Genomic DNA, 17171 nt, shown 5'->3' with positions numbered 1-17171 from the left:
AAAGGTTTGGAACACAAATGGTTTATCGGTTATGAAATGATGGACCCAATGATTTCGGTTTGCCTTAGGCTCTAGCTCACCACACGCTTCTAATGCACAAACTAACATACGTGTTTCTTCCATGACTACAACGAGAACAGAACGAGTGAATTAAACCATGTTATAATCTCAGTACGTAGGCTGGGAAACCTCAACCGGAAGCGGTTCATCCGCTCCGTGTGGCCGGGACATCGTCGCGCGGGATCATAAGCCGCGCGGACGATCCGCCACGTGTGGCCCCGGCCTTAAAAACACTTCTATAGACACATACATCAACATTGAATGGTAAAACTGTCTATATATGACTCGTACACAGCCATCGATGTCGGATTTATATGCGTTTTTGCGCCAAATTAGGTTGTTTTGTACGATTTTCTAGTTTCTTGACGTGATCCTTTGAGTAAAGCATATCGAATTTGGTATTTTTGTAAAGCTCGTTTAACGTGCTACAACTTTGTCTTTAAGTTATTTCTGATATATTGTATCAATAAAACGTTATCGAAAAAAATAACACAAAAATGTTTAAAAATATAGGTTTTTGCAAAATTACGAAAAATGTACGTATACAACAAAAGTGTAAACGTAAGAAAGATAGCATGTAAACTTATCTTTCAAACAAAAAAAAGTTCATTCCGATCCGATACATGGTATGTAAAATATAGTTATTTTTAATATAGCCCTTTCCGGCATTTTAATGACGTCATAACCGGAAACTGCAGTGGGTGCAGACGTGACACCCGAGTTGAAAACACTTATTTAGACACATAAATCAACACTGAATGGTAAAACTGTCTTTATAAGACTTGCGAACTGCCCTAGATGCCGGACTAATAGGCGTTTTTGCGCCAAAATTGGTGTTTTTATGAGATTTATCTAGTTTCTTGACGAATCTTTTGAGTAAAACATATCGAATTTGGTATTTTTGTAAAGATTTTTAAACGTTCTACAACTTTTTTCATTGGTGGTTTTTGATAAATTGTATCAATAAAACGTTACAAACAAAAATAACACAAAAATATTTAAAAATACAGGTTTTTGCATAATTACGAAGAATGTACTAAACATACAACAAATGTGTAAAAGTAAAACAGGTAGCATTTAAAATTATCTTTCAAACAAAAAAAAGTTCAATCCGATCCGACAAATAGTTTGCGACATATACGATTTAAAAAAATCAATGGCCGCCATTTTGATGACGTCATAGCTCGAAAACGTACCAGGTGCGAACTTGACACCCGAGTGGAAAACACTTCCTAAGACACCTATATTGAAATGCAAAAGCAAAATTCTCTATACACGACATGCACACAGAACCCTAGTCAGGTCCTGGACTATATAGGGAAACATAAGAATATATTTTTTTCAGACAACACATTGACCAAGTCAATACGTGACTAGGGTATACTAATTGGTATTTTAAAAAGGGGAGCTGGATGTTCTGTTCCTACTGAAAGTTACAAATATGTAGCCCTACTCATATCCACTTTCTTCAACGCTCCAACAATCGTAATTTTTTCAACACCTGCCTGGAAACATTTACATTCCTACAAAAATGCATCTGAATTCCTTTGGGAATATATTCATACTCACAGTATCTATTTGCATGTGATTGTGTTTTAATGGCAAAAACTCATACCGAGTGACCTACCATTATAGGTAGGCTATCCTTAATGGGTAACTTGAACTATAACTTACCCTTGGAAACAAATCGTTAAATCCACTCTAAAATATTAACATTGCCATTGTCTCTACAGTTGGTGATAAAATGTCTATTTAACTTGATCGCCTTAACAGTTAGTTATTCTTCTGAAACAATAATATGTTTTCGAGATAAAGTTTAATGTGATTTGGTTGTCCAGAGAAAATCTTCAACCCATGCATTGAGTCTTATCAGATTATTGGATGGTATAAAAATATATTTTCTGTTTTAAAATCTTGTTTAGTTATAGAATTAAACTGACTAAAATGTTCTTAATTTTTGTGTGGATTTTACTAATATTGCCTTCTCTCTAATCATAATAGTGGAAACCCAATAATTTATCAATTAAATTAATATATTTCGTTAAACAGGTTTAAAGTGGGTTGATTTTAAAAATGATAAAAAATTTTAGGAAATTTACATTTACTGGAAACATGTCTTAAAACTATACTAAGCTTGAGAGTATGATAAATACGAAGGAGTATGTTTGTTCTATGCAATGATGAATGATAAGTCAAGCTCGCCAGTGCGCCTTCTATTCGTTAACTCGAGCAGTTTATTTTGTAAAACAACGCTAGGCATGAACGCCTTCAGTTGAAGCAATGCTGTAACTCAGACAGCATGTATTCAAACATGTATTACGGGCGCACATGAAAAGAGCCCCAAAACTCAGGCAGACGCTTGAAAAGCGCCCGGACCTCCAAGGTCCCACCCAGGTCGGTGCAAAAAGAGCCTGGTCTCTTTCTAGAACTTTCACGACGGGTCTTCAAAGGAGAAAGAACCAATAACACAGCTGAAATACATGAAATTATTTACAATATTAAAAGATACACTGTTAAAAGATACATTAATAAAATCTATATATTAATTTGAAACTGTTTTTCTTTGTCACAGCTATTTTGAGAGAACGGCTGGGCGTAGAAACTCGGCAGAGGTGTCTAAAGAAAGGTCTTGGTCTGTAGATGAGCCATCAAAAGAGAAACATGGTGAATTCCCTTGAGGCTCTGCCCCAGTGGCCTTTGAATTCCCATCCCATGTTATTCTTATGGAGAAAAACAGGGTTTTTGTCACAGCTAATTTGAGAGAACGTCTGGGCGTAAAAACTTGGTAGGGATCTCTAAAGAAAGGTCTTGGTCTGTAGATGAGCCATCAAAAGAGGAACGAGGTAAATTCCCTTGGGGATCTGCCCCAGAAGCCTTTAAAGTTGCCTCTTCAGATTTGTTTACATTACGACCATATGCATAATTCTACACTACTTTTTAATGAAACAGCTGTTAATATTTAAATTGTGATTTATTGAATTTGTCTAAATGAAGTACAATGTGGTTTTTTAATACATAGAGGATACGCGTCCGGTAACCGGACGTGGATAAGGCGTACGGCAATGACGTCATGGGGTTGCGGGAGCCTGGAACGGCTTTACCACAACAATACAACGTTCAGCCATCGGTGGTCGTGGTGTAGTGGATAAGGTGCTCGGCTGATATGCAAGAGGTCCAGGGTTCGAATCTCATTGATGACCTTAACTTTTTGTCGAAGAGTTTGCATTGAATACCATTTATTCTTAACTGTACATCTTTTATTAGAATTTTTGGCATTTATAATTTTTTTATAGAGAAAGAATTTAACCTTAATTAGATTTTTTCATTATCAGCAAGTTTGGTTGGTTAGGTTAGGTTATGACAGTAATTGCCGGACGTCTAATCCACGTACGGTTACCGGACGTGTATCCTCTGCCTTTTTAATATCACAGCAACTCTTAAAATTATTTCTTTTGGAGTTAACTTATATCTATTGTATGGGTTGGTTTCTGCCTTTTTTGCCACTTTTTGGAGATTGTATGTAGGTGATATTCGTTGGCATATTGCATCTGCAGACGAAACTTGGGTTGGTGTAATTATTAGAATGGAAAAGGGCGAGAAATCCTGGACAATTTTGATATAGGCTAAAAATAAAACTGAATTAACACTGTAATACATTTCTTGAGCTATCATTGAAATAACAGATTTGCAAACAATGGAAACATAGAAAAAGTCATAGAACACAACCAAGTAGAAGAAATAGAAATAATGTTTTTTTTTCATTTATAATCGTTATCATAGACAACCTAATGCGGCTATGTCAAGGGAAATTTTTTAGAAAACACTAAAAACACAAGATCAGCTTTTTGAAAAAAGATAAGATAGTCCTATTTACAAAAGATTTTGATTATATCCAACTGTTGTGGAGATTGTGAGTATTTCCATAATCTTTGAGTCCCCTGTAATGCTTCGCAATTGCTCGAATTCGAGCAACAGGTACACTAGTATATATTATTCAAAGATATTTACATTACTAAAAGATAGTCTGTTTATCTAATCTAACCTAACCTAACCTAACTTAACCTAACCTAACCTAACCTAACCTAACCTAACCCAACCAAACACATCACTATTTACTAAAACACTACAATATATACACACAATTATTTATAGTCAGCGTCCTCCTCCTCAGGTACCTGTGGAGACCCGGGCTCTTTCCATGCTTAAGATTAGTGAACCTTTTTGGGGATTAAAATTTCGGGCTCTTTTCATGTGCTCCGTGTATTACGTAGTTGTTGTTTTGTTAAGCAGACTAAAATTTGTAGTAAGATGTATTTTTTTATAATTTTGGAATTTATATTATGACCTTGAGGAGGGGGTGCTGTGACCTTTACAACCACTGCTTATCTATAGCATTCATTTCATCCTCGTTTATATCTTTATGTGACGTGTTTTCAGGTTGTCCAATTTAGTAAGTTTTGAGAAGCTACAAACTCGGTCAGTCGAGCTATTACAGTAACGGTTCCAGGATTTCATTTCGGGGGGGGGGTGACCACCGGTGGGTCAGGGGGTATGGAGTATACCCCAGCGGAAAAATGTGAATCTATATGCTCAAGCTAATAGTTTTTATGTTTAGCTAAATAAAATATGAAATATTTCGGGGGTGGGTCCCTCCCATCCCCTCCCTTGGTACCACCACTGAGTTATTACGATCGAGTATCAATGGTTTTGTATTTTAAATTAAAAATAACGTTTATCAAAATTGTACATAAATTAGGTGTGAGTATTTTATGCTTGAAAAACTCTATATTCCATCTGAAATTTGCCAGTATCGAAAAGCTGTGCAAGAGTTGAACAGATTTGATGTTCAGACAGATCCAAGTGTGCCTTGATGTAATATAAACCATGTAGCACCCTGCACACTTAACACGTAAGCCGTGAGTAAATACACATTTTAGATACCGTGCATTAGATAAGTTACTCATTTTCCATGTTTCAGCCATTTTGGGAATAAATCTATAAATATAAAATTAGAGTTTTGTCTGTACATTGGTCAGAATTATATATTTTTAGGTTATTTTTACGTTTTATACATTGAAGAATCAGAAACAAGTCTTATTTCTATTTATGTCTGTCTGTCTGTCTGTCTGTCTGTCTTTCTGTCTGTCTGTAACACTCAAGATGGCATTTTACGCAATCTTCTTCATGAAAACGAGAGTACCTATCAAGATACAAGTCATTTTAATGTATTCACTGGATTGGCGAGAGTGTCTTTAGCCGTTAAAACATGGCCTCTCTACTTTGTAAATAAAATTACGGACGTTCAAAAATGCAGTTTTGTGCGATTTTTGTCAAGTTTTCGTTCAATTTTAATCCCATAATCATCTATGAAATAACGAACAGCTGATCGGATCAAGATTATTTTTTCTAGCTGTCACTGATATGTTTACAAATACCGCAATCATTTCCGATCATGTTTTGAAAGCAAATCCCAAACAAAGTGATATTAAAAACGTTTTTCTTACATAACGGATTTAATTAATCGCTAGTGCAATATTATAGTGTAACCGTAAATGAAATTAAATAACCAGGCATCATCCAGGTCAAGAACCAGAGATTCTTTGTGTATAAAATTGTTCTTGAGTTTTGATAACCAGAAAGAAGACCTTGAATCAGTGTTGTATAGGGCTGGGCTGGGAGACTTAATGATCGTCGCCAATAGCTTACAAACAAGGTTTCCACTCATTTACGGCACTTCAATGGCGGTTGTGTAAAGTGTAAAGTAAAAAAATCACAACTGCAGTGGGTGATTGTAATAGAGGTATACGGATGATGCTAATCTCGCTTTTCCAATGTGTCACTTTCTGTTTCTACTCACCGTGTGATGCAATCGCTGGACCATACAGCTAATAGGCCCATAGTCCATCTCTTGGGTACGTACGCCTACCTGTTTATTCATAACAATCTTTTCGATTACGATCCTTGATACCGGTACTTTTTCATGGAATAAATGGCCTACCTACTTAAGAAATAAAGTTACAAATGTCCAAAAACCCAACATTGTGTGATTTTTGTCACATTCAACTGACTACTATAAGATCACCTTGCGTAGAATGGGCACACAGCTAGTTTAATAATAAGTTTAAATAAACACGTATTAGTTTAATTAAGCAACAGACAGATTGTGCCGATGTACAATACTATCATTGATTATTGATACAACGTATGAATCCATACTCAATGATACTATCCTGAGAAAAGTCAGTGGGTTTTTAACATCGATCTCTATTATTACTACAGCTAATAGAGATCGATGTTTTTATGGTTCAAAACTGGACCCAGCTGTTCCTGATCATTGGGCTTTAATTATAAATGGTCCTGGCTAATGAAACAGCTGATCTTAGTCAGTAACAGCTCTACACAGATCATCTCACAACATTCTACACTCATCCCTCACACATATTTGGGGTAAAATACATTGTAGCGTCCCCATCTCAATGATTGATAACTGATATCTCCTTTTGAATAGCCTATATTCATTTCTTTCATAATGTCAGACTGTAAGGACAACTAATTACATTCTGTAACTTTTACGTTCCCATTAGAGTTAGATAGCTTAGTGGCTGTAGTGCTCGCCTGACAAACAAAATGTCGCTGGTTCGATCCTTAGATCTTTCGATTGGTCGAAACTAAACCCAGCTGTGTCTTAATTAAAAATGAGCCTAGTCAAATAAACAGCTGATCTTAGTAAACTCACTCAATTTTACACTCAATTTTTTGCTCCGGCAGTACATATACTAAAATTGGAACGATACAGAGAAGATTAGCATGGCCCCTGCGCAAGGATGACACGCAAAATCGTGAAGCGTTCCACATTTTTAGGCAGACAGTGTAAGATATTTAGGTCTAACTCTTGACAAAAAATTAAATTGGAAATCTCATATCTGGTGCAAGAGACAGCAAATGGAATTAAACCTTCGTAAACTCAATTGGCTACTAGGTACGAATTCAAAATTATCATTGGCTAACAAAATTTTACTGTAAAAAAGTTATGATCAAACCAATTTGGACATACGGAATTCAACTTTGGGGGACCTCGAGCAAATCCAACATCGAAATTCTTGAACGATTTCAGGCTAAGGCACTGAGAAGAATTATTGGCGCACCCTGGTTCGTATCTAACACTACAATTAGGAATGACTTCAAAATTAAATCGGTGAAAGAAGAAATTACAGACCTTAGCAAAAAGTATCAAGAAAAATTAGAATATCATCCGAACAGTCTTGCTGTTAATCTGCTGGACTATAGTCAGTGCATTACCAGATTAAAAAGTGTTGTTCATATGCTGGACCTAAGCTACAGATTTCTATAAATATTTAAATTATTGATCCAATTTTTGGCAAGACTTGTTGATGAACAAGTGCTTGCTTCCTGACATTGTTTTGATAAATGTTTTACTTATTGTTCTCATATTTGTTTGAACAGATTGTAAAATAAATTCTGATAAAAAAAAATTTACACACTCTTCATGTTGAGCTTGAAATACGCACCTATTCAGTGTACGCAACTTGGCAGCGTTTTTGTCTCAAGAGTAATAATAAACAGTCACACTTGAAAACACAAAATAAGTTCACCAGTAGCACAACCTGTGAGAGAATCATTAAACTACGCGTGTGTTCTGTATATAGCCACAGCTGGTCCATATAGGCTTACCTCAGTACCACATAAAGACAATGACACAACGCACAGGTGTCACACATATGTTTACCACAGATGAGTGTGTCAGTTTATGCAGATGTGGAAACTGAAGGTCTAAGCATATTCTACAGATGTACGTGATCGCACATTGGCTCAGTAGAGTATTACACTGTGATATGAATGCATTGTTGAAATGAAAGTTTCTAGACTAGAAGTGTGTTGCGGCGTTGCATTGGTGTTGCTAGCAAGTGTTATAGTAATATTTTTCGTAAGTATTATTTCTATAAATATCTTTAAATAAATATATTTTTAAATAAAATTAAAGAAAAGTGTAAGATTTAATGTTTATGGATTTCTAGAAAATTTATATCTCAGATTTGCAACATATAAGGTCTACTATTTATTATAGGCTAAAATCTAATATTAAAATCTATATAATTAATACGCTACATGAAACTTTGTCGGTTGAACTCCTCCACCATTTCTTAACCGATTTTATCCATTGACGTCTCATTGGAAAGAGCGTGTCGCGTAGATTTGCAAACTGGCCATACATTTTTTTAAAAGTCCCTTGGACTCTGCCCCATTGGCTTTGAAAGTTCCCATGTTATCCTTATAGAGAACACAATTGTTTACATTTTGATCAGCTGTATAATTTAATTGCTGTTATTTATTTTTCAATTCAATGAAACGCATTGAGTACATTTATTTACTGCAGTATTTGAGTTTGTGTAAACATAACCCCCAAGACGGATCGTGTTAGTATGGTTGTATCTCAAATTTGTGCATTTATCGTTGTTTTGTGTAGATATAATGTGTTTAATTGTTGTTTTTTTCTTTTAAATGTCTACGACGTGACGACAACGAAACATAGACAGGAGGCGTAATCGTGATAACGACCGTAGCTACAGAACAGTGGCGCGTAATAGGCTTAACTCATCACAGTCAGCACCTGACCCTGGACAATCTATAAATTAATTTGAAACTGTTTTTCTTTGTGACAGCTATTTTGAGAGAACGGCTGGGTGTAGAAACTCGGTAGAGGTGTCTAAAGAAAGGTCCTGGTCTGTAGATGAGCCATCAAAAGAGAAACATGGAGAATTCCCTCGGGGCTCTGCCCCAGTGGCCTTTAAATTCCCATCCCATGTTATTCTTATGGAGGAAAACGAGGTTTTTGTCACAGCTAATTTGAGAGAACGGCTGGGCGTAGAAACTTGGTAGGGGTGTCTAAAGAAAGGTATTGGTCTGTAGGTGAGCCCTCAAAAGAGAAACGATGTAAATTTCCTTGGGGCTCTGCCCCAGAGGCCTTTTAAAGTTCACTCTGCAATTTTGTTTACATTTCGACCATATGTATAATTTTACACTACTTTTAATGAACCAGCTGTTAATATTAAAATTGTATTCAAAGGTCTACTGAAACTGTCAAAATTAAATGTTTACATTATTATTTATGATTTTAAATGGATTCTCCACTGCATGGCAAGTTTTTTATAGTTTCAACTAAATGATGAATTTATGATACATTTGAAATGTTTTGTTCAAAAATCTATGCTTTATTGCTCTTAGAAAATTTTAAATTATGAAATAAGTGTGACTTATCAATTTCAAAGGAACATATAACTATTCCTTATCGGGTTAGCTTATACATATTGTAAGGTTGGCACTTGCCTTTTTTTCCTACTTTCAATCACCATTTATTTTTAAATTCAAGAAAGAACGCCTGAGATTCATTTATTGGTATAACAGTTTTTGATAATCGGGTTGAAAATTGTGTCATAGATGAGTACGTTGAGGATGAGAGCTGTGTTCAAGTTTTGGAATAGACTAACTACGGAGTGTATGGTTTTGGTAAAGTAGGTGAACTAATGTCAATTCAGGTATTTAAAAAAATGTGTACACAGTTTTTACTTTGATGTACACATGTAGCTAGGTTGAACAACGTATATAAAACCTCACTACATACAAAACATTCGGAAACACAACAGTGTCATCACATCTCATCGCATTTGCATAATTTGTTACCAATGCTGGACTAGGTTATGGATTTGGTTCCGCAAATGTTCAAGATATGTGATAAAATTTCCTACAATTATGGTTCATTCTAATCCACGAAATACATGCACAGCTTTATGTGATCTATATGGCCAAGGCAAAACTACCCCATAAGTTAATGAATTATCAAGTAATAACAGGATGATTAAATACATGGGTCGATGTGGCAAGAGAAGGATTTAAAATTGCTGAGACCGAAGTAAGAATGTTACTGCTTTCTGGAGAATCAGATATTTTTATAAAAAAAAGAAAAAAAAGATGAAGATTTACTTATAAATCCGGATACAATCTGAATGATTTTCCTAAAGCAGATGGAATTAGTGGTTAGTAATAAATGTTGACTCTTTCCGTAACATGATAGACTAATTATATGAACTCATTCTCCCATATAGTGAAAGTGGCTTTGGTATGAAACAAACTCATGAACAAACAATTATAAGACTCCTAAAAAACCTTTTGGGCAACCTAAAGCCGATAAAAAGAAAGATAGGAAATATTGTGTTAAACGAATTCACCAATCACGTTTTTTAGGGAACACAATCGTCATACTTATTATTGCTTATCCTCCCTTCATATAACTAAGATTTAAATGACTTCACTCTATCCAACGCAGTTAGCTGAATTTACATAAAACCTCAAGATTAACCGTCGATTTCGACGGGGTTCCACTAGTTGTAAAGATTTTGAAATCCGATTTTGATGAAATCTGGTACCTACGTTTATTCGAACGAGTTCGCGAACCAGCATAATTGGACTATGGGAACGGGGGTTTATGGGGGGTTTTATGGGGTAAAAATCAATTTTTCCCATTTTGACCCCAAAAACACGAAACTTCATAATATCTCTCCAAACCAAATTATTTTCTACTTTTTAGTGCGTTTAAAAACGCGGAATTTTTAAAAAGTGTTTTTATTTACTTTTTTAGCCAATTTCCATATAGGGAATAATCTATTACCGTAGGTCTCATGGTAAGACCTATACCCGGGACCGATTTACTTTTTCGTTTTAAGGTCACCAGAGGCCAAAAACACAATCCATATAAATAATCCATATATATAAATTCATATATCTATATCTATATCTATATCTATATCTATACTTCTATACTTCTATACTATTATATAAAAATCTAATGGTGTCTGTATGTGTATTACTAATAGGTGCAAAAACTACTTAACCAACTGGGCTTAAATTTTACAAAAATATAGCTACCATACCAAGGACCATTATAGTACTATTCACATTTCGATACTGACCGTAGGCTTTGCCCCTTTGGCTTTAAAAGTTCTGAGGTGAACATTTTAAAAGTAAATATTGATTGGTCTCCATGGCTGTGATGAGAACACTAACAATGTTTGTTTACATTTGCTTTGACATTTAAATATAAACAAGAAGAACTGCTAAACTGCATATTTCACAATTTCAGACAGCTGATACAAAGAAATTAAATATAATATTTTCCATAAATATGAGGTAGGTTTATTTTAAACTAACCTTTTATCATGGATTATTTATTCTAAAACTATGTCATTGATTATAGAAAAAAATATTTTATAACCGTTGCTGTATCAACTCTGGCTCTGCTTTGGATTTTTTAAAGCGTCTTAAGTTAATAATCTTAAGTGAAAATAATGTTATTGATATGTTTTCATGGAAACAGTATGAAAATTACAATGTAGCCTATAGATGTTTTGTATGAATTTGGAGGCTACTTTAAATAAATTCTAACTGCTTCACATGTGTTATATAAATTCAAATTTATTTAAAAAATTGAAATCTTACTACACATTGTAGTCTGCTGTAGAACAAAGAATAATATTACATTAAATTTTGCAAGTTTGTTTAAACCTAATTATGATAATTGTTATATAGGTGGTTTCTTATAATATTAATAGAAAATTTTATGGCTGTTAAAGATATTAGATATAGCACTTGATTTTCTAACTTGAATTTCTTCCAAAATTTCTCAACTTGTTGAGGAATTGTTCCTCTTGATCCAATGAGTAGTCCATATACTTCGAATTTTGATATTTTATATTTCTCTGAATAATATGGGATAGTTTTCTTATAAATATTAACTTTTTCTTCGTGGACTTCCTGTGGCTGATTTTCATTTGTCTCAAGACGAACTGTTGGGTCTATAATGAGACCGAAATCTTTCTCCTTGTCTATAACAATGATGTCACTCCGCCTCACAGAGCCCTCTTCTTCTATAGCCGTGACCTCTTCATAGACCTCGTAACTTTTCTTTCTGAATAGATCAGCTATGATTTTTCTGATGGTATGGTGGCGGGTATTTCGTAGAAGACTACTAAATGGGCACTTTCCAAGGACGTGGGCAAGAGTTTCAAGAATAAATTTCTCAGATACAGGACAATGCCTGCACTGGTTCCCGTCCCTGGATCTCCCATGAAGACTTCTAAGAGGAATAACGTCTCCGACCATTTTCAAGTATTGTTTGAACTCAGCTTCTGTGAGGCCACAACCTCTAGCCAAATTTTTATTGATCTTGTTACATTCTTTGAAAAGAACCACCCCATTCCCTTTGTATGGAAGTTTACACCAATTTTGATACTCTAAGTCTCGTAAGGTTTCTCGCAGTATCTTGGGTTTTGATTCGATAAATTCAATACTTAAATTCAATTTTTCCAGACAAAACCTAATTTCTTCGTCAAATTGACGAATATTAAGTAAGTAGGGGTTTCCCGTTTGTTTTAATACGCGACATATGTTTATATGTTGGATTGATGATTCCCACATTGATTTACATAACCCAATCCCTTTGTTTTTAGTACTTGTATAAAACATAGAATTTGGCATATCATTTGGAAGATCTAAGATTTCCTTTGTTGTTGATCTTATCACTTTATCAACATCGTCAAAGAATTTCATTGTAATTTTCTTAATTGGTGCGGTTTGAAAAGGATATATTAAAGATGGCCAAATATTATGATTCAATACATACATTTTTTGTTCAGACCTTAAAAAAGGAGAACATGTTAATTTTTCAATTTTGTTTATCAATGAACTAATTGTTTTTTCGGAGTCAAATACTATGCTTTCAGAAAAATTTACTCCTAAGTATTTAATTTTTTCATTAAATGTTATAGATTTTATTTCTTTTGAACATATTTGGAAGTTTTCCTCTTGTAATCTACCTTTTTCAATGTTAATAATTTTAGTTTTTGATATATTTATAGTTAATCCAATTTCTCTGAAGAAGTCACAAATCGAATCGAATAATACAAGAGCACTTTCTCTATTCTTACCAATTAAAATGGTATCGTCAGCGAATCCTAGAATACTTAGAGAAGGCATGTCCTTGCATAGCTTATACCCTAGCTCCTCACTTACGGCATGTTGTGACATTTCAGAGAGGATATGGTCAATACATAGGTTATACAAAGTGGGTGACAATGGAGATCCCTGCATTACACCCCTCTGTATTTTGATGTCTTTTGTTTTCCCTCTATGAGTTTCAACTTTTGTAACATTGCCTATTTGGAGTTTAATTATTATTTCAATCAGTTTCCTAGGAATAGGCAGCTCCTGCAAGACTGAGGATAAGTGGTTATGGCCGATATTGTCGTACGCTTTCTCAATATCCAGAAACATAATACAGCAGTCGGTTTTCTTTGATTTTGCTGATCTCAATACCTCATTTAGAATACTTGTATTAAGATGGGAACCAGGGGTATTAGAAAAACCTCCTTGAAACTGGTTAAATTTTATATATTCTTTTAGTCTTTTGTCCAATATTTTTTCTAATATCCTCCTTAAAACAGAACATATTGTGATTGGTCTCCAGTTATTAACCTCTTTTTTGTCTCCACCTTTATCAATTAAAATAGTTCGTGCTCTTTGAAATGATGAAGGTATCTGGTTTGTAAGGTGTATTGTGTTATAAATTGAACAGAGGATCTTTGCTACTTTCTTAAGTTTTACAATTCTCATTAATATATTGTCAGGTCCCGGAGAAGTGTCAATTTTTATTGCATTTATTGCTCTCACGACTTCTTCTACAGTAATTTTTTGATTATAATGCGAATCTAAGTCTTTCACTATTGTGTTAACTTAACTTAACTTAACTTGCACATCACATTGTTTTTTATATGTATATTTTGGTAAATTAAGTTATTGTGTTTTGCTAAACCTATGCTTTAATTAAACTAAAGAATATCATCAATAACTAAATTGACGTTGATTTTTGTTTTCTAAAATCTGTTGTATATGTGTAATTATATTTAATTATCAGATGGTAATGCAAAATACTCTTATTTTATCTTAACATAGCTTTCAGTTCACATTTACTTTATTTGATACATTTATTAGTTGTGTTTTTCCACACCGCTGATTAAATTAAACCAAGGAAAATATCATAAAACTAAGCAGTACTTAGTGTTCTTTTCTTTCTAAAATCAATGAAATATCTGTTACTATGTTTTCTTAATGGTAAGTGTGAAAATGTAAAGGCAATGGACGATGGAACTGATTAAAAGAACTGGTTTGTATATTAAGTTGTTTGTTGATATTTTTGTATAGGTGGTAGAATCAGAGATGCAATGAAACATATACTGTATTTGCTATTACATTTTTTTAGTCCTTGATGCTTTGATAATCATATTAGTTTTGTCTGCTGTCTTTAATGCTAAATTATTAGTTTGAATTTTTTATAGTACCTATAGATATAGTTTCTTTAATATTTCAAAAGACTGTATTGATAATGCACAGCAATATTTCTAAAGTTTATAACAGCTGACTTAGTTTTGCTAATGATTTACTGTGAATGAAAAAACTTAAGATGAAAGGATTTGAGATTTAATATAGAGAAGAGTTTAATATAAAGATATTTAAATTTAATAATTAGTATTTTCGCAACTTCAAAATTGAAATTTAAAATGTCAATAATAAATTAAAACATGAGTAATTAAGGGAGATGAAGATAAATCTGGTAAATCATGTATGTCAAAGTTTTACTCGAAGATTTGGTCAGTTTTCTCATATCAGCCTACACAAGATTTAAAATTAATCAAAACCAAAATGGTGGTATCCACTACTTACCAGATTTAAAAGTCATAACTTAAACGTTTCTATTAAGGCCATGAAAGTTGAATTTTGTTTCTAAAAGTATTGGCAGATGTGTAACTATTATATGCAAGAGATAAAGATTAAAATGTTTCTATTTTGTGTCCTCTTCCCGTTGCAAAGCACGGGTACAACAGCTAGTATATAATATATATACTTATATACTTGGTTATGTGTGTGTGTCCGCGTAAACCAACGTTCATTCGAACGATTTCGCGAACCAGCATAATCGGACTATGGGAACGGGTGTTAATGGGGTAAAAATTAATACTCCCATTTTTGACCCAAAAAACACAATATTTCATATTTTCTCTCCAAACCATTTTGTAGAGAATAAAATAAAAATAATTTTGTATATTGTAGCGTTGTTGTATGCCCATTCACGGAGATGATTATAAGATTGTAAATTTAAAATTCCCATGTTATTCTTATGGAGAATAAATAAACTGTTGTAGTTTGCTTATTTATAGATATATTTTAATCAAATTTGGCAATTTTGTTTATTTCATACTAAGCTATCAACATTTCAATAAAATATCACACCTCAATATCTTCCCCGTAGCAGCAAACCTAAGTACTCACTAAAATTATTTTGTTATTTAAATAGGAAATAAAAATCTGAAAACTTTTAGGGAATATTTTTGTATCAATCAAGTAAATGGAAATTCACTTAGTCTGCAGGTTTGCGGTGGCGGGGGTATTATAGTTATGGGACATTTTGAGACTATTTATATTACATACAAGTATAGAATAACTACTCTTAGATATTTAATTTTGACTATGGACGTTTAATTAGTACATCCAATTAGTGGGCTAATTGGATCGTTGACTATTAATAGTATTATTAAGTAAATGGTTTCTTTTTACTCAAATAAATAAACTATCCAACAAACTTTTATGGAAGTAACAAATTATCTAAACGGATAAAGTAAACATTAAACATTATATAGTTTGCCTTTTTGCTTCAACATTCAAATTTCTGTTTAAATTGGTATGATTCAATTAATAAAACGTATTTTATCATTCAAGATGGTTCATTGGCAATTTATACAACTCGGTCTCTTTAAAATCAAACAAAAATGTCAAAGGTTATTTTGCTGCGCAAAAAGAATATTTGTTTGGAATAACTAAAATACAGGTTTGCAACGTTTTATGTTTTTACACTTAGGAGGTTGGATTTACAATTTCCTCTGTACATTATAACTATACGGTACTATTATATAGGGTGAATGACGAGTAAAAAAATGATCTGCTACGTAAGGTGAGCTGAATCTGGTCTAATTGAATCCGGATTTCTAGACAGAAACCCTTCCTAACCACTACTTTAAAACCTTTGATTCACGTTCTTACCCATCATTGAGCCTCCAAAACATAATTAACTTGCAAATACCTTCCTGATAGTTTACATAAAAACAAACAAGTTTGTTAGTCGCACTGACTCATAGAATACGAATATTGCACTAGGGCATCTACAAATCCTATATATGGTTGATGATACCTGTGGATGCATAAGCAAGAGGGGGATATTTCAATATTTTTGAACGTAATAATGGACTAAAACTTAAATTTTAATAATAAAGTTTTATCAATCTAAAAAGTTGCTTAGAAAACACTTTATCATGCCCTTGTACAGTCTCATGCTTTTGGTATTGTTTTATATGGCAATACGTCGAATGAACATTTAAATAAACTTCTTATAAAAAAAAAAAAAAAAATACCCCCGCCGCAGCAAACCTGCTGACGAAGCGAATTTCCATTTGTCTTAATTGATTTTCAATTAAATATATTTTAATAACATTAGGTGTAACGAGTACCTAGGTTTGCTGCTACAAGGAAACTAATAAAGTGTGTTTTTTTGTAAAATATTGATAGCTTAGTACAAAATAAATAAATTTGATCAAAATACAAAATATATCCATAAACAATCAAACTACAACATTTTACAATATTCTCCATAAGAATAACATGGGAATTTTAAATTTACAATTTTGTTAATTTTCTCCGTTACTAATAACCGAACAAAAATACTTTTATATACTAATTTAATTGTTTTTTTAAGCTCTTTAAAAAGGTCTAAAGAGAAATTGGGAAATTTTGTGTTTTGAGGGTCAAAAGTGAGAAAAACCAATTTTTACCCCATAAAACCCCCCGTAAAGCCCCGTTCCCATTGTCCGATCATGCTGATTCGCGAACTCATTCAAGTTTATCCCGCTTTACACCTTTAAACCAAATTTCATCAAAATCGGACAAAAATTACTCAAGTTATCGCGTTCACGGACGTATATATATATATATAT

At 33.3% G+C, this 17171-nt stretch overlaps 1 protein-coding gene and 1 non-coding gene across 2 annotated transcripts in view; both read left to right on the top strand.

Moving 5' to 3' along the window:
• Positions 1–6814: 6814 nt before the first annotated feature.
• LOC128993677 (U6 spliceosomal RNA) lies at positions 6815–6919 on the top strand. The gene has a single exon (XR_008490805.1). It is a non-coding gene; the product is annotated as a U6 spliceosomal RNA (small nuclear RNA).
• A 928-nt stretch (positions 6920–7847) lies between these two features.
• The window catches only part of LOC128992191 (beta-galactosidase-like), a 51267-nt gene continuing 41943 nt past the window's right edge, over positions 7848–17171 (top strand). Inside the window, exon 1 of the mRNA XM_054415652.1 lies at positions 7848–8005. Coding sequence (XP_054271627.1) covers positions 7931–8005 — 75 coding nt within the window. The 5' untranslated portion in view covers positions 7848–7930. The remainder of the gene's footprint in view (positions 8006–17171) is intronic.

The sequence above is a fragment of the Macrosteles quadrilineatus genome, unplaced genomic scaffold (assembly GCF_028750875.1).
Source record: "Macrosteles quadrilineatus isolate MER2022 unplaced genomic scaffold, UCM_ALF_1.0 Scaffold_4__1_contigs__length_99947679, whole genome shotgun sequence".
Lineage (NCBI taxonomy): Eukaryota > Metazoa > Arthropoda > Insecta > Hemiptera > Cicadellidae > Macrosteles > Macrosteles quadrilineatus.
This window is presented reverse-complemented; position numbering and strand designations above follow the sequence as displayed.